This window comes from Arvicola amphibius, chromosome 14 (genome assembly GCF_903992535.2).
Source record: "Arvicola amphibius chromosome 14, mArvAmp1.2, whole genome shotgun sequence".
Taxonomy (NCBI): Eukaryota; Metazoa; Chordata; class Mammalia; order Rodentia; family Cricetidae; genus Arvicola; species Arvicola amphibius.
Window position 1 is genome coordinate 17,959,310 of NC_052060.1, and position 25,327 is coordinate 17,984,636.

At 38.7% G+C, this 25,327-nt stretch overlaps 2 protein-coding genes across 3 annotated transcripts in view; both read left to right on the plus strand.

Moving 5' to 3' along the window:
• The window catches only part of Dram2 (DNA damage regulated autophagy modulator 2), a 108,952-nt gene extending 105,346 nt beyond the window's left edge, over positions 1 to 3,606 (plus strand). Inside the window, exon 10 of the mRNA XM_038311046.1 lies at positions 3,240 to 3,606. Coding sequence (XP_038166974.1) covers positions 3,240 to 3,245 — 6 coding nt within the window. The 3' untranslated portion in view covers positions 3,246 to 3,606. The remainder of the gene's footprint in view (positions 1 to 3,239) is intronic.
• Positions 3,607 to 12,318: 8,712 nt separating this feature from the next.
• Lrif1 (ligand dependent nuclear receptor interacting factor 1) overlaps positions 12,319 to 25,327 on the plus strand; it is a 72,445-nt gene continuing 59,436 nt past the window's right edge. Inside the window, exon 1 of one of the 2 annotated variants that reach the window (XM_038311437.1) lies at positions 12,319 to 12,467. In XM_038311437.1, coding sequence (XP_038167365.1) covers positions 12,420 to 12,467 — 48 coding nt within the window. In that variant the 5' untranslated portion in view covers positions 12,319 to 12,419. The remainder of the gene's footprint in view (positions 12,468 to 25,327) is intronic. The other variant, XM_038311435.1, reaches the window with a different exon arrangement.

Below are 25,327 nucleotides of genomic sequence, written 5' to 3' on the forward strand. Positions count from 1 at the left end.
AGATTAGAAGGATGAGGAGGTGTGGCCATGTTAGAGTAGCATCTAACATGTTAGAGTGGCATCCTTGGATGAAGTATGTCCCTAGGGGTGGGTTTTGAGGTTTCAAAAATGCCACACCAGGCTCAGTCTCTCTCTCCCTCCTCTACCTCTCTCTCTCTCCTCCCTCTCTCCCTCCCTCTCTCTCCCTCTCCCTCTCTCTCTCTCTCTCTCTCTCTCTCTCTCTCTCTCTCTGCCTGTTTATCAGGATGAAACTCTCAGCTACATCTAAAGTACCATGCCTTCACTACCATGACTGCATGCTTCCATGCTCCTGACTTAATGGCCTATGCCTCTGAGACTATAAGTAAGCCCCCAATTTAATTTTTTGTTTTACAAATGCTGCCTTGGTCATGGTGTCTCTTCACAACAAAATAATAGTGATGAAGACAAAATTGTATCAGGGAAGAGGATATTGCTGTGACAGGACTGACAATGGTCTTTACTGGCAGAATGTGGTCTTTGGGACTTTGAATTAGGAAAGTTATTGAATGCTGTAAGCAGCACTTAATAGACATATGGAAAGACAGGAAAGTATACTACTGTTCTATTGCTTTGAAAAGAAACCATGACCAAAGCAACTCTTGGAAAAGAAAACATTTAACTGGGGGCTTACTTACAGTTTCAGAGGTTTAGTCTATTATCATTATTTTGGGGAGCATGGTTCATATGTCTCAACCCTCTGTGAATTCAGAAGCCTGCCACAGTCTCTATCAGTCATGTGTATGTCTGGAAGGCCTTGTTTCCTTGATGTCTTCTATCCCCACTGGCTTTTAAAACCTATCTGATTTATCTTATACAGTGTTTCCTGAACTCTGAGAGGAGGAATTTGATGAGACATTCCATTTGGGATTGAGAGTTCCAATGTCTTTCATTCACTACACATTATCCAATTGTGGGTCTCTGTATTCTAATCTACAGCAGGAGGAAGTCTGATGATGGCTTAATAAGACACTGATTTATGAATATAGCAGAATATCATGCATCTACTGTATTAGGTTTCTATATAACCCTTCAAATGGATTTTATTTTTATTTTTATTTTTTATTTTAGTTTTATTTTAGTTTTATCTATCCCTATCTGCATTCCTTCCCTTACTTCTTTTTCCCTCCCCTGCCATTTCAGCCCCTCCTTATCTGTAAATATATATATTGTATATATGTGTGTGTGTGTGTGTGTGTGTAAAAATTTTTTCACTTCCTAGTGAGATTCTTCTCCCAGTCAATTTACTCTATATCTCATATCTGTGTTTATTTTGATCATAGCATTCTAATCAAACATTTAACTGCTAAGATCAACATATAAGCAAATAAGCTCAACATATAAGCAAATACATACCATATTTGCCTTTTTAGGTTGGGGTTACCACACTCAGAAAGATTATTTTCTAGCTCCATCCATTTATCTCCAAATTTCATGGACTTTTTAACATTTGAGAAATATTCCACTGTGTAAATATACCACACTTTCTCTATCTATTCATTAATTGAGGGAAATATAGACTGTTGCTAATTTCTGTCTGTTTGAATAGAGAAGAAATCAACATGCTTTATCAAGTGTCTCTGTTGCAGAATGTAGTGTCCTCTGGGTATATAAGGAAGAGTGGTGCAGCTGGATCTTGAGGTTGATCTTTCCCAGATTCCTAAAATAAATGCCACATTCCTTTCAATATTGGCTATAAAAGTTTACAGTACCACCAGAGAATGGATGAGTACTCCCCTTTCTCTATATCCTTGACAACATGAGTTGTCAACTTTTATTGTTTTGGGTCATTATGACTGGTGTAAGATAAAATATCAAAGTCATTTTAATTTGCATTCTAATGAAAGCTAAAGATGTTGAGAATAGCTTTAAATACTTCTCAGCAATTTGTGTTTCATATTTTGAAAATTCTCTTTTTAGATTTAGACCCTATTTTTAAATTTGGTTATTTGTTTCCTTGATTTTCAGCTCTTTTAGTTATTTATTTAATTTAAATATTAGTCCTCTATTGGATACTTAGTTCTGGAAATCATTTCCCATTCTGTAGCCTGGTGCCGAATCCATTTTACACAGAATAAGGAAATCAATCTTCAAATTAATGTGGACATACAAAGGACACAGATAGGTAAGAAATCCTAATAGGAAAATAAAATAGCTAGAGCTAATACTTTACCTGACTTAAAACTATATTGGATCACCATAGTGACAAAGAAGGCATGGTATTGTCAAATAGACAGAGATCAATAAAAGAAAAAAGTAGAGTCAGAGATAAACCAGGACATTTATGAACAACAAATTTCTGACAAGTGCCAAACACACTTGCCAGAATAAATGGTGCTGGCAAAACCAAATATTCACCTGCTGAAATAGGAAATTAGACCTGTATACCTTACCTGTACAAAAAAAATTCAAGGTATGTCAAAGACCTTAACTTAAACCAGAAACTTTGAAACTTCTAAAAGAAAAGATGAGTAACGAACTTCAGAATATATATACAAGCAAATTCTATTTAATAATAACAACAAGGCAAAATTTACTTATTCTTTCTAAAGTATCTTCATTTTAATCAGATAGCAAAATGCTATACATTAGCTGTTTACTGTTTGTCTCATGCTGGGATTCTCTACAACAATCCATTCCTTCCCCCCACCACCACACTTCCACTTTAAAACTGTATAGGTGTTCCATCCTTATGTTTCTGTTTCTGCTTGCAGTGTCTGCTAATCTGTTCCTTAATGGAACCACTTGTGTGCTTCTCTGGCTTCTGCTGCCTGCCTACACCAGGATTTTTAAGTTGGTCAGCTGACACAGGTTCCTCAAAAATGTTTTGTTTATCTGATGTTAAAATAATGTGACCACACTATGCTTTTATGTCTATGTGTGTATGTGTTTTGTTTCCATAGTGTGCTTGTCTTATTTCTCTGTGTGAATGTGTGCATGCTTTAAGATCTGTAAAACTTGCAACTCCAGATTACAACAGCTCTGGAAAAATACAAACAAGCGAGAAGCCTCCATTTTGATGTCACTGTCATCTGCCATCATCTTTAATAAGAGTATTGTGCTAGTATTCTTTGCCTTATTAAAATAATCCTTTTCATCTTTTTACATTTACTAGCATTGGTAAGCTGTAACTATTGGGCAAAATACATGTCTAAATTTAACTTATATGTCTAATTTAAATATAACTGTGAGGTAATGGTAATTCTCAACATCCTTTACAGATCTGAAAGTATGGCATTTAACAAAAGAGCTTCCAACACAGAAACATGCCAGCTCCCACAGCATCCTATAGCATCTACAAGAAGATACAAGGTTACAAAAGACCTTCTGCCTGGAGACTTGCCTTTGGGTATGGCAAAGCCACCCAAACAGCAAAAAGGGGCCTTCCACCTCATTAGCTTCCTGGACACTACAACAGGGGATCAATGGTCTCATCCTACCAAGACAGGTAGACTAAATCTTCCCCCCACAGGAAAATCTTTGGGCCTCGTGGACTCAGCAGCTAATGACAAATACTGCTTCCTAGACTGGTGTTCACCAAAGACTATGGAGAGACTTGGGATTGCCTGATATCAAGAAAAAGAGAGAGAGAGAGAGAGAGAGAGAGAGAGAGAGAGAGAGAGAGAGAGAGAGAGAGAGAGAGAGAGAGAGAGAGAGAGAGAGGAAAAAACCCAAAGCTGTCTGATTTCTGCTCATGTATCCCTCCCAGATCTATCTAATGGCATTTCATGACTTAAAGTAGTGGTAGCTCATTATCTCATTTGTCAAGTTTCCTGCTAAAAATACACACAGGCTTCACCCCAGCTCCTGGCATCCATTTTGGAATGTTGGGTGGAAAGTTACATTTCAAAGCCCCCTCCCCTGGGAGTTGCCTCAGTTCAAACTCCATCTCCAAGAAAGCCCACCAAACAGTGAATCCTCCCCCAGGGAGGGTTAAGACCACTCCCACAGGCTATTTAAACTGCCCAACCCCCCAGAGAACAAACACGTGGTCTCTCCAATTCTTCTTTCCCCTCTCCGTGTTTTCCTGGAGGGCCTCCTGGGAGCACTGACATCCATTAAACCTCGGCCTTTTCTAATTTGGTTTGATTTGGTTTGATTTAGATTATTGTGTTGGCAGAGAGGCTTGTCAGGCCAAAAAAAACCTTAACATTTTCCTTTGTTGTAAAAGGAGATTCCACAACTTCCTTGCTGCCTTCACTCTAAAACCAGAAGCACAGGACTAAAGCTGCCAGCTTTGCCACTAGATAGGTCTGGAACTTGGCCCCCATATTAAACTGCATTTGTATCAGCTTTCTGTGGTAGATAGTTTCCTTCACTGTTTAAGATTTTCTTTAATTCTCTTGTACAAGTTGGAAGCTTAGGTAGGCGGGAACTTGCCTGAAATCACCACTCTTTCTTTTTATTTTTATTAATTTTTTTCATATATTTTACATACCAACTAGAGTTTTCCCTCCCTCCTCTCCTCCTATTCCCTATCCTTACCTCAGTTCTACCTCCATCTACTCCTCCTCCATCTCCATTTAGAATGGGGCCGGTCTCCCGTGAGAGTCTACAAAGCATGACACATCAAACTGAGGCAGGACCAAGCTCTTCTCCCTACATCAAGGCCAGGCAAGGCAACTCAGCATGGGGAATAGGTTCTCAAAAGCCGGCTCAAGCACCAGGGACAGGGCCTGATCCCATTGCTAGGAGTCCCACAAAGAGATCAAGCTATGCAACTGTCACACACATGTAGAGGGTCTAGGCTGGTACCATGAAGGCCCTCTAGGTGTCGGTTCAGAATTGGTGAGTTCCCAGGATCTCAGGTCAACTGTCTCTGAGGGCTCCCCTATCATGACCTTGACCTCCTGGCTCATGCAATCCTTCCTTTCTCTCTTCACCAGGATTCCTGGAGCTTGGCCTAGGACTTGATGTGGATCTCTGTATCTGCTTCCATCAGTTACTAGATGAATGCTCTCTAATGACAATTAGGATAGTCACCAATCTGATTACAGGAGAATGCCAGTTCACTCACCACAGCCCCAGAGAAGCTAGGTAACAAGGAGGGCCCAAAGAGAGGTACTTGCATTTCCCTGGGAGGGGGAAATAGAAGAGATCTCCTGGGTAAACTGGGGGAGAAGGGATGGGGGTATGGGAACATGAGGGATCAGATTGGCTGTTGGAGCCCACAAGACTATACAGTAAATAGACACCTGATAGACCAATAGACAGTTCCATAGAAAGTGTATATGTACACGTCCAAAATGGGAGTAACCCATTTTACAGAGTTGCAGGAACACTTGTCTTTTGAAAAAGTCATTGTCATATTTGTAAAAACCATGTGAAGCCATGATTCTTCCCTTTGAAATAGGATTAATTCCCAAAACACATCAGCAGTGTGACTTCTGCATGGGCAATGGAGTGACCTTGCTCCATTCCCCCATACCTTGAGGCTTTAGAGCGATAGCATTCATTCTTTGTTCTGACAGTCAAATTTACATAAAGTCAATCCCACAAAATTACATGCTAACAGACCACATAGAAATTTTTATAGAAGACAGGCACTGAGCAGGAAGATACCATGTCCCACCTTTAAACAAATCTGGGTGTCCCCAAAGTTGGTTATCACAAAAGAGATTAGATGAGGAGAAGGGGTGATTCCAGGATTCAGGAATGTTTAGTAACTTTATCTAATGGTTACTTGGGGTAGGGAATTTTTATCAGTTCTGTTTCTTTAAAGAACAATAATATAGGTCTTTCCTATTTCTTTATTGTCTTACTACAAAACCAGGTACCTATTTGTGATGATTCCCACATTCAAGTTATATCTAGCAAGCTTCTCTTTATTTTGTGATCATTATTAAGGTTCGCCAGCAGTAGCTAAGTGAAGCTGTCCACATGACCTTTAATATCACCACAACCTCTTTCCTTATTAGTGTCTTCTTCAATTTCTCTGTTTTAAAAGCTTTCATCATAAAAGTCATTCATTTCTGTGTTAGCTTTACTTCATGGTATTTTACCATTTTTAAAGAAAAATTTTTATGAGATGTGCTGTGGGAAAATGGTCTGTACTCTGTCAATTGTATTTTAATAAAATGCTGATTGGCCAATAGCCAGGCAGGAAGTAGAGGTGGGGTGGCCAGGCAGGAAGTAGAGGTGGGGTGGCCAGGCAGGAAGTAGAGGTGGGGCAGGAGGGAAGTTTCAGTCTGCAGTCGTGACCCAGCCACAGAGGATGCAAAATAGGAAGATGTGACTGCATCACAAAAAGGTACCAAGCCACAGATAAAAATAATGGGTAAGAATGGGTAATAAATGTAAGAATTAATTAATAACAAGCCTGAGCTAATAGGCCAATCAGTTTATAATTAATGTAGACCTCAGTGTATTTATTTGGGACTAAACAGCTGCAGGACTGACTGGGAGGGACAGAAACCTCCGTCAACAGAGATGGTGTGGTGATTTAGATGAAAATGGCCCCGGTATATTTGAATGCTTGGTCACCAGGGGATGGCACTATTTTTAAAAGATTAGGAGGTGTGGCCTTGTTGGGAGAGGTGTGTCACTGTGCAGGAGGGCTTTGAGGTTTTCAGGGCCCATACCAAGTCTCTCTTCTTGCTGCCTACAGATCTGGATGTAGAACTCCAGACAATTTTTCAGCACCATGTCACTTGCATGCAGTAGTGTTCCTCGCCATGATGATAATGAACTAAACCTCGTAAACTGTGAGCAAGCCCCAATTAAATGCTTTCTTTTATAAAAGTAGTCATGGTCATGGTGTCTCTTTATAGCAATAGAACACTATGACATAAACTGGTACCAGGAATGGGGTATTGCTGTGACAGGCCTGATCATCCTGCTTCTTTTTTTTTAAATCAGGGTTTCTATTGTTGTGAAGAGACAGCATGACAACAGCTATGCTTATAAGGAAAGCATTTAATTGACATGGCTCACTTACAGATTCAGAGGTTTAGTTCATTATCATCATGGCAGGCAGACATGGTACTGGCTACATCTTGATCAAAAGGCAACAGACATTGGACTGTTACACTGCATGGTATCTTGAGCATAGGAAACCTCAAAGTCCACTCCTACAGTAACATAAGTCCTCCAACAAGGCCATATATACTCCACAGAACCATAACTCCCTATGAGCTTACAAGGGTTGATTTCATTCAAACTATCATACTGCTTGTTGGCAGAATGTAAATTTTGGATTAGAAAAACAATTGAATGCTTTAAGTGGTTCTTAATGGGCCATATTAGCAGAAGTATGGAAGATAATGGTGACAGAGCAATGCAGATTATGATAGTCTAGCTCAAGGGGTGTCATAGGAAAAGATTAATAAATGATCTACAGACCTTTCTTATGATGTTTTGGAAAAGAATATGACTGCCTTTCATTCTTGTTCTAGAAATGTGCCCAAGGCTAAATAGAAGCTTTTTGGATTAATGGCATTGTCAGAGGAGATTTCAAGATAGCCTAGTATTTACTGTATCGTGTGGTAATTAGTGGACCTTCTTATGCTACAGTGAAAAGGAGCATGATGGACAAAGAGAAATACACAATATATAGTTGGGGGAGAAAAGGAGCATAGAAAATGTAATGTTGGAGCTAAGTTTAGTGCTCAAGGAGATAAAAAAGTTTAAAACCTAATGCTAAATGGAATAAAGGAAGTGGTGATCTCAGGGCAAGACCCCACCCAGTTAAGCTTTCAGCCTGTGAAAAGGAAGTAAAGAAAAGCTTAAACAATGCAGGAAACAATAGACAGCTGATGCAGGTGTGATTGAAGGAGCAGTATGTGTTCCAGTTCCAGCAAGCAGCAGAACTTGACAGTTTTGGCACTGGTGGTCCTGGAGCATGTAATAAAATATGCTGAACAAACCACGAGGAACAAGCCAGTAAGTAGCACTCCTCTATGGTTCTTTTTCAGTTCCCACCTCCAGGTCCCTGACTTGAGTTTCTGCCCTGATTTCCATGGATGATGGACTTCCAGATGTAAGATAAAATCAAGTGTTTCCTCACCAAGGTTTCTGTGGTCATTGTTTTTATTATATCAACAGAAGCTCTAAGACAGAAATTGATAACAGTCATGGGCTATTGCTGTGACAGACTGGATCATATTTTTGCAAGAATTGTGGAAGGACTTAGAGATTTGGGCTAGAAAAGTCACTGAGTGCTCAGAGCTCAGCGGGCTATTCTGTGGGAACTAAGAGGATAAACCAAAGAGCAGTGCAGACAATGGAGGCCTTCCTTAAGGAGTTTCAGAGTGAAGTTTGAGAGTTCCTTAAATACTCTTCACAAGCCATTTAATGTTTTGAAACCTTACTTTGCCGGAACAATTGATGATGGTCAGCTGAAAATTTGCTGGTGATTAAGAAGAGGCTGAGAAGTCTTCTGGGAAGTTTCTCTTCAGAGTCAGAAGCTCTGGTTAAGAGTGGCTGAGGCTGCATATTATGCTGGCAGCCAAACTTGACCATGTGAAAATCACTCAAGTGGTATTTGTTTTAAAGGCATGAAGGGGTGAGGAAGAGCAGCTGAAGCTTTGACAACCTCAACTCTGAAAATGCCCTCACTAGATTGGCCTGTGGGCAAGCCAATGGTGCATTTTCTTGGTTGGTAATTGCTGAAGCAGGTCCAGTTCACTGTGGGGTATATAATAAAACAGGCTGAGCAAGCCATAGAGAGAGAACCAGTGAGGAGTACTCTTCCAGGTAGTCTGTGTCAGATACTGCCTTCAGGTCCTCAAGAGTTCTTGCCCTGACTTCCGTGAATGATAGACTACAAATTGTAAGATGAAAGAAATCATTTCTTTCCCAGGATGATATGGTCACAGTATTTTATCACAGGAACAGAAATCATAACTAAGACAAAAATATTTTTAAAAGTGTGTGTGTGTGTGTGTGTGTGTGTGTGTGTGTGTGTGTGTGCGCGTGCGCCCACGCAGGTACCTATGGATGCAAGAAGATGATGTTGAATCCCTTAGAGCAAGAAACATAGACAGTTGTGAGCCACCTGTCAAGGGCATTTGGGTCTGAGATTAGATCTTTTGGAAGAGTAATATGTTTTCTTAACTACTGAGCCTCTCTCTAGCCTGTGAGAATTTTCCTTCTACTCCAGGTGATTATTATAATTTTTATTGTAAGGGATATTAAGTTTTGTCAAAAACCTTTTCTGCAACTATCGAAATTATGGTGTGATTTTTGTTCCCAAGTCCATTTATGTCATATGTAGGTTTGAATGTGTTGTACCAACTCTGTATTCCTCGAATAAAGCCTATCTCACAGTGATAAATGATCCTTTTGATATGTCATTCAACTCAACTAACAAGTGCTTTGCTGATTTTTGCATTTATGTTAATCAGGAAAATGAAAAACAGCATAGTAATGGCAGAAAAATAGTCATATACATCAATGAAATGAAAGACTCAGATATTTTTGAAAGATGCCAAAAATACCCAGTGGAGGAAGGGCAACATATTTAATAAATGATGCTTGGAAAATTAAATATCTATGTATGAAGAATGAAATACTTATCTTGAATCCAGAACAAAATAATTTCTAATTAATCTAAGACATTGATGTAAGACTTAAAAATATGAAATTCTAGAAGAAAAGCATAGGGGAAATACTTCAAGATATAGACATAGGTAAGTACTTTCTGACTGAGTCAGGAATTAGACCAAGTATTAACTAAGAGGATATCAACTAACATCATTACATTAAAAACTGTACAGTGAAAGAAACAGTTAACCAAATCAGGAGAATGAGGAAAATCTTTGCTAGAAGAATTACTACATAGAATGTACAAAGAACTCAAAAGGCAAACACCAGAAAAATAAACTCAGTCAGAAACTGAGCTAGGAAGCTAATTGGAAAGTTTTCAAAGAAGAAATACAAATAGCCAATAAACACTTTCTTTAATGCCCAAGATCCTTAACTTCCAGGAACACAGTAAAAACTACTTCAAGATTCAGTCCCTGAGTGAATGGTTAGCGCCAAGAAAATAAATGAGAACACATTCTGGAGAGGGTGTGAGGGAAGAGGAATGGTTATTCACTTCCGGAAGGAGAATAAATTGGTGAGATGTCAATAGAAATCAGTGTGGAGCTAGAAAGTAGCACCATGTGACCCAGCTCTCTCACTTCTGTGCATGTAGTCAAAGGACTCTTGTTTCCTGCCATCCACGCTTACTGCTGCTGATTTCACAATATCAAGAAAATGGAGTAAGTTTAGGTACCCATCAACTGATTAATAGAAAATAAAAATGTAGTGTGTATACACAGAGGAATTTTATTCAGTCATAAGAAGGTGAAATTATCAAATTGGCCAGAAAATGGATGATCCTGAAACATACTATAGTGAGGTAGTCCAAACCAGAAAGATAAACATTGTGTGTTCTATCTCAAATGTAAATTATAGCCTTAATTTTCTGTATGTGCAGGCAAGTGAGGGAGGGTATATGTTTTTGAGTTGCTATTGTTGTGAAGAGACAATATAACCATGACAACTCTTATAAAGGAAAACATTTAATTGGGACTGGCTTACAGTTCAGTTTAGTCCATTATCATCATGGCAGGCAGAACTCAGGCAGCCATGGAGCTGGAGAGGTAGCTAAGAGTTCTGCCTCTAGATCTGTAGGCAGGAGGCAAGAAGAGATTGAGACGTTAGGCCTGGCTTGAGCTTCTGAGACCTCAAAGTGCACCCCTAGTGACACACTTCCTACAACAAGGTTACACCTACTCCAGCAAGGCCACACCTCTTAATAGTGCCACTCCCTGTGAGCCTATGGGGGCCAATGTCTTTCAAATCACTACAGTAAATGTCAGGAACCTAGGCAGGGGTCCAGGACAGAAGGGGAAAGAGGCTTTAAGGTTAGTGTTAGGGAGAATAACAGAACACACATTATAAAAGTAAAAGGGTAATACTGAAAGCAGATGTGTTTAGAAGGGCATTGTTTCAGGGGGATGTAAGAGAAGAAAGAGGGAGATGGGAGTCAAGCTAAGGATGGTGGTTTAAATAAGAATGGTCTCACAAATTGGGTGATGGTGGCACATAACCTTTAGTCCCAGCACTTGGAAAGCAAAGGCAGGTTGATCTCTGTATCTTCGAGGCCAGCCTGTTTTACAAGAGCAAGCTCCTGGACAGCTAGGGCTGTTACACAGAGAAACCCTGTCTTGAAAAACAAAACAAAACAAACAAACAAAAGAATGGTCCCACAGGCTCATTATTTGAATGCTTACTCACCAGGAACAGTGACTAAGACACCAAGCTTAATAGGTATGACCATCTGTAATGAAACCTGAAAATTCAAATGGTTGAAAAAAAATTTCCACTAAAAAAAAAAAAGTAAATGTAAAAGTTTACATTTCATTACTAGGACACGGAGTAGAACCTCACTGTGACAATAATGTCTATAATAAAAACGAAATAATAAAAGACCAAATATGAAACAAAGCCCTAAATATATGAAATTATAAGTCAAATTACTTAAAAGCTGATACATAGTTCGAAAAGTATAAATTCAATAGTGTGCAAATGATTTTAAACAATGCCTCTGAGTTAAATATATTGTTTCTGGTTAAGCACATAATAGGAACCATCCTTCATATTTTATAACTGGACACGTTATAAAAGTTCTTCACTTGGTATTATGCTCACCAGATGTGGAAGCAGCCCTGCGTTCTCCAGCAGTGGCTAAACCAGAATAGTGCACACAAGCCTTTAATGCCAGCACTAATGCCAGCACTCTAAAAGAGGAAGAAGGAGTTCAAAGTCACTGTCAGCCCCAGCCAGCTCCTGGCCAATCTGGGCTACATGAGACCCTGTCTTAAAACAAAATTTAGATCTTCAATCACGTTTTTGTTCTTTCGTTTATGAAAAGGTTTTAAGGTACATGTATGGGGAAATAAAACTTAATGATCATAAGCTACAAGTCGATAAATTGTTAGTAATTTAGATATAAAATATAATCAGTAGATGAGGCTAAAAAGGAAGCCGCTTTGTATTTGCTCACCTTTTCCAACTTATTAAGTGAAAAACAACAAAAAACCTGTTTTACCAATTAAATGATTGTTCTGCGATCACGTCTCAAAGCTGCCCCCACATGGCTGATTTAGAACCTGCATCAGTTCAGATTCTGCTCCAGCTCTGGGGCGAAAAGGTTTGGCTGCAGAGACCTCTAGGAAGTCTCCGCCTCCATCCCGAAGCAGTCCTCCACTTCTGCGTGTTTCCCGGGCAACCGACTCCAGCCTCTGTCTCGCGGGAACCACAGTTTCCGGCTGTGACGTCACTGCCGAGGCTACGGTAGCAGGCTCAGGTGCTAGCCAAAGGACCGCCCACGGGGAACTCGGTTCGCTAGCGGCCCTAGGTCTATAGGTCCGGAGCTCACTCCCCTGAGCACTTTGTATCGCTTTGCTGTCATGGCTGGCGGGACCCGCGCAAGAAGCAGGGCATACAAGGCGAGGCAGGTGAGTACCGCTTGCACTCAAGGACCAACTGTCTGTGCAGCTAGAGCGAGCATCGGAGGCTCTCGGATCTTCATTGGTCAAGAGACCCTCCTGTGGAAAAGCGTGTATCCTAAGCTCTTGCCAAGACAAAATAAATAAATAAATACACAAAAATTAGTTAACGGAAACGATTTTGAACGCCCCCCTATAAAGAAACGATGCGTGCCTGAAGTGAAAATATGCCAGTTGCTCTGATCGTTGCACGTTGCAGAATGTATTGAAACGTCACATTGTGCCCCATACACATACAATTACTGTGTCGATATATTTACAGTCAAATGGAAGATGAATAACTACATAAATTCTAAATGCCAATTCATAAGTAGACAAAGGATTTTGGTGGACATTTCTCCTCAGAAATTATATAAATAATAAGCAGATGAAAACTAAACACTTAACCTTAGTCATAGGAAAATGCAATCAATACCTCACATAGAGAGTAGTTTACTCACTAGGATTATAATTTTAAAATATTACATAACAGCAACTATTGGCAAGCATGGGGAAGAATTTGGACGGCTAAACATTTTGGCTGAGATCGTAAATGATATATCTACTATTGGAAACAGGTTAGCAGTTTCACAAAACATAAATGACAAATATATCTTCTGGTCCAGCAGTTCTAGAGACAGGAAAACAGGGCTCTTGCTTGTTTGTTTTTATTTTTGAAACTATAATAACATTTTCCCTTCTCTTTCTTCCCTCCAAACCCACTCATATACCCCTCCCTAATCTTCAAATTCATTGCCTTTTCAACATATATATATATATATATACATATATATGACACAAATATAAGCTTTTCAGCCTATATAATGTTACTTCTATACCTGTGTGTGTGTGTGCATGTAAACAAGGTTTTGTGTAGCCCAGGCTTGTCTTGAACTGTCTATATACCAAAACATGACCTCAAACTTCTAATCCTCCTTCCTCCAAGTTCCTGTGCTGAGGTTTCAGGCATACACCACCATGCCTGGCTGAAAACAGGTTCCCAAACCAAATTTTGGGTAAGTCTGTTCACAGCTGCAGCATTTCCAAAGTGAAAGCATCCAAATGTCCATCAACAGGTGAAGTGCATTAAGAAAGTGTAATATAAAAGACGAAGAATGTATTGGCACATGCTACAACTACCTGAATTCAGAAGCACAATGCTAAGAAGATTAGGCAGACAAAAGTCCGACGACATCAGTTTCAGTGTGTGTTCATTTTCTAGTATAGCTTATTTCACTGAAGTAGGTGATTGCTGAGAGTCTGAAGAAGGGTAAAAGGTAGTTGCCCACTGGTGAAAGTATTTTGGAATTAGATAGAGAGCATTGTTTTACAGCATTGTGGATTAATAAAAATGTGTAGTCAATAAAAATCTTTCATTGACTTGGTTGCTCTGGAGAACTCCCATTAATATAAGCAAACTAAGGAAGGTCATTGATTGAAACCTCTTTTTTTTTCAATGTAGATACTTACTGCTGTTCATTTTTACTTTATGTATTTCTTTAGAGGTGTTCTAACACTTTTTAAAATGAATAGTTTAAGTAGTTTAAGAGACACAGGAAGGTGGAAATTATTCATGTACCCCTCAACTCTAGTATCCTCCACCTTTATTTTAAGCATTTTGTATTCCTGTTGTCTACTTGTTGCAATTGATAAACTAATGATGATAGAGTCAAGATACTTACTCTTGGTGTTACATATGCTATGGGTTTTGACCAATCTATAAATATATTTACAGTTATAAAGTGTAAGTAACATGTGGATTTACTTTTACAAAATCATTCAAAATAATTGTTTCATTGCCATAAAATCTTCTATGCCCTGCTTACTCTTTTTTTTTGTCCAGTGAAACGTCAAACACTATGATTTTGTTTTTTGTTTGTTTGTTTGTTTTGTTTTTGGTGGGGGGGAGGTTACCTCTACTGGTAGAAGTTTGAACATCAACTTGTATCTGCTACAGATCGTTATGGTAAAGATGTTTGTGACCCATCCCCCTAATTAATATGTTTAAATCCATTGTTACAGTGTTTGGAGAGTTGGGGGGAGGTGATTAGGCAGTGAGTGCAGAACACTCATAATTGGGATTTGTGCTCTTATAAAAGATTTCAGAGACCACCAAGGGAGTCCTTTTCTTTGCTAATTGCAGTTATAGTGAAAAGAACAAAGCTGCAATGGCGTCTGTTTACCAGGAAGTGGGTCCAACTAGAAAGCAAGTAAGACTTGTTCATAGACTTTCCTGCTTTGAGTTTCTGTTGCCATAGCAACCTGAGGATGCTCAATCAAAGACCAACTCTAAGCCCTGCTCAAAGCTTACAGCTATTTTAGTCCCTTAGTAAACTGCAGGCCGGGGTAAGGCACCAAATGAGAAATAGGTTGTCTTCAAAATCTAAATAGGCATATTACTGAGTTGTAGTAGCTCTTTCTAGGTTGTGTGCAGGATCATATTAAATGGTTTATTCACCAGAGCCTCAGAAATCGAGGCATTTCGTGGAGTTAGAATGATTTAAGAGTTTACTTGGATATTTTTCCCAATATATGACATTGTAATATCTCATCAATACATCTAGAGTGTAGTCGAGGTCTAGTCAAAATAATATCAATATAGTGGACCATTGTGATAGCTTGTAGAAAAGAAAGGGTATTAACATCTCTCTAACTTTGCCTTGTGAGATGGTTCAGTTGCTCATCAGATAAAGGTGACTGTCACCAAGGCTTAGAACTTTAGTTACTCCTCTGGGACCCAAATGGTAGAAGAAGATAATTGATTCACAAAAGTTGCCCTCTGACCTCCACACATGCACTGCTGAAGCTTGTGCTTGTCCCTTTACACACACACAAACACACACACACACACACACACACACACACACAGATAGACAGATGATTAATGGATGTAATTAAAAAGAACCCTTTAAAAATCTTACCAAACCAAATTGTAACATAGTGTTAAAAGGCAGTGACACTATGTTGCTGTCCTTGTTATGTGAAAGCAAATTTCTTTGAGTGAGCATTGTGGACAGAAATGAAGAAAAAGACATTTTTCAGGAATGTCTTTCCACTTACAGAAAAAGGCTTCTGTAAATACTTTGAAGAGCAAAGTAATAGGTGTGTAAAATCTGTTTTGCTTCACTGTCACAAAATATGCGAGGTATACTAACTTTTCCAAAAAAAAGAGGGTTTGTTTATTTAGTTCATAGTCTTGAAGACTAGAGGGCAATGTGCCATCATTGCCTTAACTCTGGTGAGGACTTTGTGATAGATAGCAATATAATAGTAGGAGCATGTTTAGGAAGAATTGATTGCATAATCAGACAAGAATCTAGTAAGAAAATGATTAGTTCTTTTATTTTTTACATCTATAACACTCTGTCTTTATCTCTATCTCTAAAATTGAATCAAGCAATTGTGGGTATTTAAGACTTCCTACTATATGTTGTTTACCAGCTGAAGAGTAAGACATTTCAGTAGTATGATTCACTGAGTCCAAATGAATGACGACCAGGACCCCCTTGTTTGAGGACAAGAGAATTATAGTTGAACTGGGGAATATAAATTGCCTTTCTTGTACCTTTTTATCCTGTTTGGACCCTAAATGGATTGGGTGATGTTCTTCTCTTAAGTGAGAATGGTATTCTTTATTCAGTCTAACAATTTAAATGTTCATCTTTTTCTGAAATAGCCTTACAAACACTCCCAGAAATGTTTTACCATCTATCCTGAAATCCCTTTAGCCAATAAAGCTGTCATCTAAAATTAAGCATCAAGTTATCAAAAAGGATTATGCCAATATTGCTAACATGATCATTTGCCTCATTATCTTTCTAGCTGGGAATGTATGTTTATATAATCCAAATATGTTGTTAATTTCACATATCAAATGTTAAATCTTCTGAAATGTTTTAGATGTAGTTTGTTCTCCAAAGGCTATGTGGAGAAAGTTAATCACTCCATTGTGGTGAGAAGAGTTAATAAATCCTCCAGTGGTGGTGAACAGAATGAGAAATGAATAGGTCTTCAAGAATTATAATACCTTTCAGAAATTTATAGATGAGAAACACCCAGAACTTTTATAAATCTGCCTGTGTGTGAAACTGAGCATCAGGTACACAATTAAAAGAAAAGCTGGCTGACTTTGAAAGGCACAGGAGGGAGTTAAAAGTTAAATAGTAGATACTTACAAACCAGAATTATTTCTGCATATTTTTATAATAGAAATAATGAAAAATAATATTCAGAGCAAAGCAAAATGATGAATAATGCAAACTTCTCAGAGGCACACAATCTGAAACTCTGAAAATGTAATTTAATGTAGAAAATTTGCCATCTGTGCAGCAAGCAGACACTAGAGAAAGTACACCCTTGCCCTTCATACTTCAAAGTTCATTCCCACTACTCTTAATCACATTAACAGAAGTTTTATTATTAAGCATTTCAGCTGGGAGTAGCACAACCTTCTGCATTTTTGTGTTTCCAAACACCAAAGATCTCTCCTGTCTACTGCCCGAGTGACAGTACTGAGTATCAGTGTAGGCTGAGGACACTGCCTGCGGCTTGGACTCAGACCCAGGGACACAGATCCACATGGGGGAGGTAGTGGCTTCACTATATAGGGAAGCAGGTGGCACAAGCATTTGGAATTTGCAGCTCAGCCAAAGTTTCACCCATGTGAGACTAACTCACATGTAGTTGACTAATACATGTAGACGACTAAGATTAGAATATCCAGGGCACATAGGATTATTCATGACCCGAATCTCCTCCCAGACTCTCTTCTTGTTTGCTTGCTTTCTACACTCCAAGAGGCCTAGAGACATTTCGTGGAAACAGTTATCACTTGGACATTCCTTCACTCATGCATACACTGGCATTAGAGGCCAGTTAACTGGTGGGACTTGGATTCAGCTGTTTGGAGCACTATGAGGGCAGCTTTCAAACTTTTTGTGTCGACGGGACTATGTATGAAGAACATTAGCATGAATTCAGCCTACTAGCAGTCATAATAGTAGTGTGTGTACTTCCACAGTAAAGGCAGGACAGAGCTGCCTGCATGTAGCTGTTTCTGAACTAACCTGTTTAACGTGTTTGGATTTCAGAGAAGAGAGTAAATGACTTAACACCCATTTGGCCCACACAAGCCTGGGGGGAAAGGCATCTCTTTGTCTTCTTTTTTTTTTTCTGTAAGAAAGAAATATCACTAGTCTTTTCAATTGTTCTGCCTTTCTTTGCAATTATTATGCTGTTATATTCATCCGCACCATCATTTCTCACGCCTTCATCCCACCGAGCTCCCTTCTCTTTTTTTCTTTTTCACCCCCACTTCATATTACTTATTAACATTTCATATTCCCCAATAAAAAAGTTTAGTTTATCTTGTAAGTCCCCTACTTTTCTTATTTTATATCATTATTGGATTAAAACCTGTTGATTCCATTTTGTGTATCTTGTTTATTATATATGGTTAAAATATTTTCAATGTTGCCATGGTATGCTTTTTCTTTCCTAAGTGGTAGTGGGGACTGAGACTTTAAGAGAAAAGTTTGCCACTGAGAAAACCCCATATAAAGTGAAGGGGGAAGTATGTATCTCAACACATACATAAATAATATGAAAACACCAAAACAATGAAAAGCAAGGCATTTGACTCCCTCAAGATTTTATAACTCTTCCAAAACTGAATGAGAGGGTATCGATATTTTTTAATTATTGGACAAAGAATTCAAAAGTTTACTTTGAAGGTGATTGGTGTTCTCAAACAGGATTCAAAAAAACATTGACTAAAGCAAAAGATGTCGATACAGAATTTTCATGAGAAATTTCTGAGAGATAAGGATGAAGGAGGAGGAGCAGGAAAAGGAAAAGGAGGAGGATGAAGTGGAGGAGGAGAAGACTACTTAAGCAGACATGTTGGGAATAAATGAAAAGATGAAGAAATTGCTCAGCATCAATATACTAAGTCAAGATAAAAGCGTCAATTAAAGAAAGGGACAGTGAATTGTTTCATTTGAATAACAATAAAAATCATGACCATAGAATTTTCAGCAACCCTGGAACACTTAAAAAGACCATATCCAAAAAATCCTTGGTATAGAGAAAGAGCTAAAATAAAAACCGATGACGGAGAAATATGTTCAATGAGTCTAGGAAGATATAAGAACACCTTAATACCTAAGGGAAATATAACACCAAATGAACATGACTAGAAAATAACCTGGTCATATCAGGCTATAGTTAATCTATCACAAGTACAGAGCTAAGAAAGAATATTGAAAACTGCAAGACAAAGATGCCTAGTTACAAACAAAGGTAAGCATCAGATTTCGCAGCAGAAACCCCAGACAGAAGTCAGGAAATAAGGAATGGGGGTATTTCAATATATTAAGGTAAATAACTTCACTTACTTCCACCACTTTATTTATTATGGCCTGCAGCTCATTTGGATATTCAGCAAGTAGTGCTGGATCGTCGGTGAAACGCAAGTTATTGATTCGCACACCACCTATCTGCACGCCGATCTCCTCATCCTCCAGGGCTGTTATTATTATTAATTCCAGGAATATATTAAAGAGTAGTGGGAAGTGGATGCATCCCTGCAACACCCCTACAGTTGTCTTAAACTGATCACTTAATTTGCCACAGACTGACTGATGCAAATGTATCTTTATGAGCATTTTCTAGTATTCTTATGATTTTTCTCTGGGTACCTGTAGAACCACGTTGTTTCCTAAAGTTTCTTTCCTCCAGGTTCTATTGAATGTCTTCCTGAAGTCAATGTAACAAACATATAAGTCTTTTCCAAATTCTTAGTGTGCTTCTGCCAGTTGCCTCTAAGTGAAGATCTGATCAATTGTGCTCCTGCTAGCTCTGAATCCACACTGGGCCTCTGCTAGGATTTCCTCTGTTCTGCCCTTGATCCTTTGCGGGATAATGGAGGAGGAGATCTTGCTGCTATGGCACGACAAACTAATCCTCTGTAATTTGAGTAGCCCAGCTCGTCTTTCTTGTGTTTGGGAATTATGACTGAGTGTTTCCATTCCGTGGGAATCACTTCGTGCTCTCATATCTCCCTGAAGAGTCTGAAAAGCGCCTGGGCCTCAGAGCCTGTTGTCATTGCCTCCAGTTCCTTCACCATGATGCCATCCACTTCTGGACCATTCCTGCATTTCGCTCCCTTGCTAGCTTCCTCTGTCTTGCTCCTGTGAATATTTAATATTTCCTCATCATCTCTGGTGTTCAAGCGGCTGCCAAAGTGTTTCTCATTGTAGTCTATGAGATATAATGCATGGGAAGGGTGCACAAGGATATTAACATTGTAATAAAGAATCAGAACCTCAAGCAAACAGTCAACGTTGTCTATCTAGGAGGAAATCTCAGTTCAAAGGAGAAGGCTTCTTCAGATATCAAGAGGCAGAGAGGGATATCAAGGGCTCAGTTCCAGGCACTAGGAAAGGTTTGGTCAGCAAGAGACATAGCGACAACAACAAACTTACAAGTGTATGAGACACTTGTTTGAGCTGCCTGCTTTACAACTCTGAAACCCGGACAATGAAACGCTTCTCAGAACAGCGGCTGAATGTGCTTGAGACGGCGTGTCTCAGCAGGATTCTAGGTGTCACACAAAGAGATAGGGTGAGCAACGATGACATTGAGAAACATCTCCATCTACAGATGGAAGTAAACTACAGGACACAGCGATGGTGTTTGATTTACTTCGGTCACGTTACGAGAATGAATGACTGCAAATACCCAAAGATAGCACTGCTTGGAGGAGTGCACGGGATAAGGAAAAGAGGAAGGCTCAAAAAAACGAAGGATAGAGCCGGGCGGTGGTGGCACACGCCTTTAATCCCAGCACTTGGGAGGCAGAGGCAGGCGGATCTCTGTGAGTTCGAGGCCAGCCTGGTTCCAGGACAGGCTCTAAAAAGCTACAGAGAAATCCTGTCAAAAAAAAAAAAAAAACAAAAAAAAACAAAAAAAAACCAAAGAATAGACAGCGTAAAGGAAGACTGTGGACTGTGGAACCTTGGGTATGACAATAACACAAGCATCTAGGACTGCCCAGGGTAGGAACAACTGGAGAATCACCATATATGGGCTGCCCATGCATGTTTAAGCATTGCCGAGGCAGAAATAATGAAATGATGGAAGATAAATCCAGCCAAGATTGCTATAGCTAGCAAAATAAGCTTTGAAAACCAAAGGAGGTATAAAGACGTTCCAGGATATAAGTACTAATTAAAGACATGACCACTAAGCCAACAACTGCTGAAGATACATAAATAAATTATACAGATCAATGGAGACAGAGAGATAGGCATAAACAATAGAGTACAGGAAAAATTAATTTCATGAAATTTAGTAGAACTAATAAGAATTAGGAAAGAATCAAATATTTTCAGCTGGGCAAACCAGCCAAGCTCTTGGGTGAATTGGGGAAAAAGAAAAGAACAGAGAGTGCTTGAATCAACCAGTAAAAAAGCACAAAAGGCAAAGAAAAAAGTCATGAATTAGCACACAGTTCTCAATAACACTGCTAAATGTAAATTGTCTTTGCTCTCCAATTAAAAGACACAAACTGGCTAGCTAGATTAAAATATAAAATCCAACTGTTTGCTGTCCACAGGAAACTACATGTTGCTGTCAAAGAAACTGAGACTAAAAGTAGAACCTTGTGAAATAAATTCTAAGCAAACATTTTGGCAAATTTTTGTCAAAAAAGTATGACAAAAATACTTCTATAATGATTAATCTTCTTTGTCAACTTTTGTGGATTTAGAATTGCTAAGGAGAAACATTATGGGCTTGTCTGTGAAAATGCTAATAGAATAAATAAACTGAGGAAGAAAGGCGCACCTTGGATGTACATGGCACCATCCCATGGGCTGGTAGCCCAGACTAAATCAAAGGGTAAGAAGAAAGTCAGATGAGCGCTGGCATTCTTTTGTCTCTGCTTCCTTGTCTACTCAAATATGAAGAAGTAGTCTTATGCTCTGATGCTTTAAACAAGACATCCCTGCTACTATGTCTTCCCTACCATAATAGACAGTAGCCTCAAATAAATTCTTCCACTTTTAAGTTGCTGCTTACAAAGTCATTTGTCTCAGCAATGAGAAAATTAACATGACTTATGTGTCAAAAAGTATACTTAAAATAAGCTAAATGATGATACAAAGCTACTATATACTAATATAAGAAACAGTCCCCCAAAAGATATAACAGTTATAAATATATATTCATTGAATATTAATATATCCAATTTTAAAAACAAACACTATGGGATATAAAGGGATAATTTTGTCTATATACAATGATAGTAGGGGATTTCAATGTCCCATTCTCATTAATAGCATAGCAAGTCAAAACTGATGAGATACTTCAGAATTTAGCAATAACATAATCATGGCAACCACACACATCTATATAATATTGTATCCAGTAGCTGTGTGTTCTAGTTTGCATTTTGCTGCTATGATAAAACACTGACCAAAATTAGTTTATAGTAGGAACAGGTTTATCTTATGCTGCCAGATAATGATCCACTGTTGGGGAAACTCTGTTCATAGTTCACACTCAATTAATTATTTAGCTAACTTTTTTTATATAACTCAGTCCCAATTGCCCAGGGATAGCACTATGCACAGTGGCCTGGGCCCTCCTACATCCATAAGCAATGAATAAAATGCTTCCACAAGCATGCCCACAGGCCAGTATGATAGGTGCACTTCCTCAGTTGAGGCTTCCTCTTCCCTGGTGACTCAGTTTTGTCTCAAGTTGACAAAAACCATCACACATGTGGAGTACATATGTTATACCACCACATAAATCTGTTTTCCAAAATAGATAATACTTTTGCTAATAAAACAAGTCTTAACAACCTATAAAATAAAGTGATATATATCGTTGGAGCAATCTCTAGCTGTAGTTGTGCGAAACGGGGAAGTTATGTCCATCCATAGTGCAATGATGGGGCATACATAGGGCAGATGTTCCCATTCCAAAATGGAGAAATTGCCGGTGGTGGCGCACGCCTTTAATCCCAGCACTCTGGAGGCAGAGGCAGGTGGATCTCTGGGAGTTCGAGGCCAGAATGGTCTACAAGAGCTAGTTCCGGGACAGGCTCCAAAGCCACAAAGAAACCATGTCTCGAAAAAGAAAATGGAGAAATTGGAAAGATGAAAGCATGATGTATCCCCAACAAAGCCAAACCTAGCAAGACAAATTCCATTAGAATTTAAAATTAAGAAACTATCCTCTTTGGATTGATATCCTGTCAGCTTAGTGAGATGGCAGTGTCATACCACTGAGAATAGGTGTTAGCAACAAGCCTTAGTTTGGGTTATTATTGCTATGATGAAACCCCGTGACCAAAAAAACTCGTGGAAGAAAGGATTTATTTGGCTTGTGATTCCACATCAAGTTCATCATCAAGGGAAGTCAAAATAAGAATTCAAACAGGGCAGGAACCTCAGTACCAGGAGCTGATTCAGAGGCCATGGAAGGATGTTCCTTACTGGAATAGTACCCATGGCTTGCTCACCCTGTTTTCTTATGGAACCCAGAATCACCTCCCCAGAAGTGGTTCTACCCACAATGGTCTGATTTTTCCCCCACATCAATTAGTAATTAAGAAAATGCTCTACAAAGAAAACCAGCCTACAAATCACTATTCCAGAGAACCTAGACAACAATGAAGACCCTAAGAGAGACATACATGAATCTAATCTACATGGGAAGTAGTAAATGACAAGATCTAAGTAAATTGGGAGCATGGGGACCATGGGAGAGGAATGAAGGGGAGGGGAGTGGCAGGGAGGGGAGGAGAAAAGAATGCATCACTTAATAAAATCAATAAAAAGGAAAATGCTCTAAGGATTTTCATATAGACTGGCCTTTTTGAAGCATTTTTCTACCCAGGCTCCCTCCTCTCCAGTGACTAGCCTGTGTCTAGTTAGCATAAAACTAGTCAGAACCCCAAACCTACATGATTCCTTACTCTCTGCCACCTTTATGGATCTTTATAGTGGCTCATCCCCTATGGTTCTTTGTGGGAACTAGTCCGGTCTGCTGACATAGGGGAGATGGTTCTAGTTTCTTTCACTCAGTAGTTAACAATCTTAAGTCCTGAGGCCACATGCTATGAGACTGTGATAAGAGTAGAAGATCTGACGTCCTTTAAATTGTCTTTGTTTATTTTTCCCTAATATGAATATATGCGCCCGACTAGTTCTGTTGTAAACTCTTGTGTTATCCCAAAAGTCTGGAAGTCTCCTTGTATGGGATGATTCCTTTAGACTTCAAAGCATTTCTGCTGGTATAATTCCATGTACATACTTGGCTCCAGCTGAGATGGTTGATTTCATGGATAATCTCTAGACATATAAAATCTTTGGCTAGAACCATCCTATTCTTCTCTGAACATACTTTCTCAACTCTTACGATATAGATAACACTGAAGTAAGTTCTGATTCCTTTTTACCAAATAGTTCCTTCAATTTTCTGTCTCCTCAGATTTTACCATAAACAGAAGAGACTAAGCTAAAACATTCAAAACTTTACTGAGATATAGTCATTCCTAGAATTCCAAAGTTATGTTATAAGACACAATTTAGTCAAAAATTTGTACACACACATACACAGAGGAGAGAGAGAGATTCTTTGACATGAAAAGATCATACAAAATAAATACTGAAGTAACTCAACAAATGAAGCATACACATGCCTCTAGTTATCTGCTAGTGCAGTTAAATTCTGGGTGAGAGAAGTTAAATCATGAATTTCTCTTCTGCTTCTCAGATCCTACAAAATAATCGCTGCCTTAGGTAAGGTGCATTGTAAGATTGGTGCACTGATTACTCTTCCCCACATCCAAGAATAGATGGGTTTTCATCAGATATAGAATAGAAATAAATAAAATTTTCAAATACTTTCATAGAACTAAAAAGCACAATATCTGAAATTTAAAGGCAGGGGATGGTTAACTAGAAGAGGAAAGAATATAAGGAACTGAATACAGATCATTAAGCAGAAAGTAAAACAAGATAATAAAGAGAATAAAAAAAGAGAGAGGGCTTAAAGACAATGTAAGAAATCATTAGTTGCATCAAGATACATGAAATGAAATTTCAGAAGCTAGAGGGGCAAATGTAGCAAAAGAGTATAGCCTTCTTTGGGTGGATATGGCACCACACATATAATCTTAGTATCCAGGATGCCAAAATAAGAGAGCTGTAAGTTCGAGGCGAGCCTATTTTTCTTGGTTGTCAGAGTGATTTGAGTATTGTAATGTTTGTGTTCAAGTAAACTTATACTAAATAATGGCCCTAAAATGCAAGAATGGTGATGCTGGCGTTTTAAATATGCCAAAGAGACGCTGTAAAAAAGAGCTGAAAATAAGATGAAGTGAAATGTACATTCAAACATGTGTTTATATGAAAACTAGCTTAGAAAATTCACCCCTTGTAAAAGAAAACAGTGGTGAAGAGATAGAGTATCAAAAAAGTTTGGTACACATAGAAAACAAGAGGGAAATGGCAGGTTTAAAACCAACTACATAGCTGCTAACATTAAATGCAAATAGGTAGTTAGCAATTTAAAAAAAATTGACACTAGCAAAAATGTTCCAACTATTTGCTGTATATAAGTACTTGTATTCAAAAAGAAAAAAATGTTGGAAGTCAAGGAATTGAAAATGATCCTATAGAACTGGCAACTAATTAAATCTGTGTCTATAATATCACACAGCACAGACTGGAAATCATGCTGCTAGGGGTAAAGATGGTATTTTTTTATAGAAATGTAAAACAGGAAGTTTTCTTATGAACTCTAGCAAACTTTCT